Genomic DNA, 2,890 nt, shown 5'->3' with positions numbered 1-2,890 from the left:
AATTGTGCCAACCGTTAACTGTCGCGGAATAGATAAATTCGAAGGCGCCTCCAGAGTTGTCTGCATGAATTACGCGACAGAATTACGTTTGAAGGCATGGACGCCCGCGGTGCCATGCAAGATACCGGACAATCTCGTATCTTCGAATTACACAATGATAAGAGCGTTCGTGCCGTCCTATGAAAAGTATGAATATTTATTACATCAATAGGATCAGATGATATTGAGAAATAAGCTCGTTATCCAAAGTTATATTTAATTAATATAGAATAATATAAATTATATTGATATATATATATATATATATAAAATGATAAATATAATATAAATTATATTGATATATATATATATATATATATATATAATTATAATTATAAATATAATATAACGTATGTATTACAAACATATATGATTACATGACATTTTATAAACTTTATATAAAAGGACTTATAATTTCAAATTATATTTAATTATAAAAATATAATACAAAAGTCAAGTTTGAACAAATTATAATTTATATTACATTTTAGAATAAAACGATGGATACTAAATAACTCAATTGTATAATAATTACATATCTTAATTACATATCTTAATTAATCTCAGAAACTTTAAAAAAAATTAGTTTTATGATGCTTTCGCAAGAAATAAAACATGTATACTTAAAAAATATTACTAAATGATAATTTTTTAATTTACAATTTCTTAGAACTTAAAAATGAAAGAAATTTTTTTCTTAAGGAATCAAAAATAAATTTCAAATAAATGAGAATGCGTGGATATTTAATTTATCGGTTTTGCTGAAGTCCATTGTGACACTTGAAAATTAAAAAGTTCATTTTTATAGTGTATAATGTAGAAAAAAAACAAATAACAATTAAATTTATTGTATTTTTTGATGAAATATCTTTTTTCCGAATTTTAAACAAATATAATCATAGCTCTAAAAGAATATTATCACATTATATTTTATATTCACACTATATTTTATTTCTTTATGCGAATTTTTCAAATTTAGTATTATTTTACTTACTACAATAAATTTATAAAATATATTTATAAAATATTATAAATAATATTTTTATTTAATCGTATACATGTTCAGAGAAGGTCGGCCTCGTATAGAACAACTATTATCGAATGACTATCAGCGAATTTGGTTGCGAGAGAAGGAAGCCTGGGATAAGACTATAATTGCTAGAAAAATTGCGAGTAAAAAAATACTACCTCGTAAGGTAAATAATTCTTGAGAAATTATCGAAAACACGATTATTAAACTTAAAAATTTATAGCTAATTAAGAAAAAAGTACCAACATGTGTGACCGTTAAATATATAACAAAAGCGGAGCGATTAAAAGAACAAAAGAATAAAAAATATAAAAATAAGCTTGACAAAAATACTAAACCAAAAGAGATGACATTTGCAAAACATAATGATATGAAGCTAAAAAGATCCGAAGAAACTAAGTTAAAAAAATATGAAGAAATAAACCCAAAAACAAATCCAAAAACAAATCCAAAAACAAACCCAAAAGAGCAGGAAAAAATAAAATTAGAGGAACATAAAGAAACAAAATCAAAAGAGTTTGAAGAAATGGATCAAGAAGAATACAAAGAAACGAAATCAAAAAAAAATGAGGAAACGAAATCAGAAAGAAATGAAGAAATGAAATCAGAAAAAAATGAGGAAATGAAATCAGAAAAAAATGAAGAAACGAAATCAGAAAAAAATGAGGAAACGAAATCAGAAAAAAATGAGGAAACGAAATCAGAAAAAAATGAGGAAACGAAATCAGAAAAAAATGAGGAAACGAAATCAGAAAAAAATGAGGAAACGAAATCAGAAAAAAATGAGGAAACGAAATCAGAAAAAAGTGAGGAAACGAAATCAGAAAAAAATGAGGAAACGAAATCAGAAAAAAATGAGGAAACGAAATCAGAAAAAAGCGGGAACACAAAATCAAAAGAGCAGACAGAAATAAAATCAGAAGAATGGAAAGAAACAAAATTAGAACAAAAAGTAGAAGCGAAAGCGGAAGAAACAAAATCAGAAAAAGATACCGAACATACGGAGCTGAAATCAGAAGAATGCGAAGAAATAAAATCAGAAAAAGACACGGAAACAAAATCAGAAGTACTTGAAGAAACATAACGTTCAATAAAAAATAACGAAGATAGTGGAAAACAACAAATAAACAAAAAGCATTAGCTATTGGTTAACACATAAATAGATTAACACATAAATTGATTAACACATAAATAAATGAAACTAGCTAAAGAATTTAATTTTTTGCAAAAGATAAAAATATTTTCCAGCAAAAGGTTAAGGTTTTAACATAATCGACATTTCTATTCAATTTTTGTGTATTACTTGACATTTTCCAATTTTCTCATGATTTAATTAATCTTAAAATTTATTGTTATTTTCTTTTCTTATTTATTTTCTCAAATAACAGATGTATAGATCGAATTAATTAATTATTTATGATTACAACTTTTTTATTAAACAAACAGAAATAAACATATTCAGATTCACTTAATTATTAAGAAAGAATACACAATGTACACCATATAATTACTGAATAAAAATATATATTTGACAAAAAATTGGGTAAAAATATTCCAGCTCTAAATTTTTATTTTAAAAATTTAATAGCGCAATAATTCATCCTATCTATCTTAAACATCAAACAAACGAGAACAGCTTAATCTGTACAACAATTCTATTGATCAATTATAACATGCTTATCAAAAGTGCTGTATTTTTTCAATAATTATATTCATTAATCCTGTTGTATTTCTGTAACCATCGAATCATAGATGGCGAATTGATCTTATACCATTCCAATTCGTACTTAGCGACTCTTAAAGAAGATTTCAAAGATTTCT

At 24.7% G+C, this 2,890-nt stretch overlaps 1 protein-coding gene across 1 annotated transcript; it reads left to right on the top strand.

Annotated features, from left to right (window-relative positions):
* The first annotated feature begins 607 nt into the window (after nucleotides 1–607).
* Nucleotides 608–2,525, top strand: LOC148937232 (uncharacterized). Its single transcript, XM_089073483.1, has 2 exons — nucleotides 608–1,235; nucleotides 1,293–2,525. Exons 1-2 carry the CDS (start codon nucleotides 1,098–1,100, stop codon nucleotides 2,151–2,153), a joined length of 999 nt encoding a protein of 332 aa, XP_088929609.1. The 5' UTR covers nucleotides 608–1,097; the 3' UTR covers nucleotides 2,154–2,525.
* Nucleotides 2,526–2,890: the final 365 nt, after the last annotated feature.

Source organism: Pogonomyrmex barbatus, unplaced genomic scaffold (genome assembly GCF_055798465.1).
Source record: "Pogonomyrmex barbatus isolate J1 unplaced genomic scaffold, ASM5579846v1 scaffold15, whole genome shotgun sequence".
Lineage (NCBI taxonomy): Eukaryota > Metazoa > Arthropoda > Insecta > Hymenoptera > Formicidae > Pogonomyrmex > Pogonomyrmex barbatus.
The sequence above is the reverse complement of the archived record's forward strand: the minus strand, read 5'-3'. Positions and strand labels throughout refer to the sequence as shown.

What these genes read in the sequence shown, in the direction of transcription:
- LOC148937232 (XM_089073483.1), top strand. Translation starts at nt 1,098, where the DNA reads ATGTTCAGAGAAGGTCGGCCTCGTATAGAACAACTATTATCGAATGAC. An exon ending in AAAAAATACTACCTCGTAAG is followed by an intron (nt 1,236 to 1,292) that starts GTAAATAATTCT and finishes AAAAATTTATAG; the next exon opens with CTAATTAAGAAAAAAGTACC.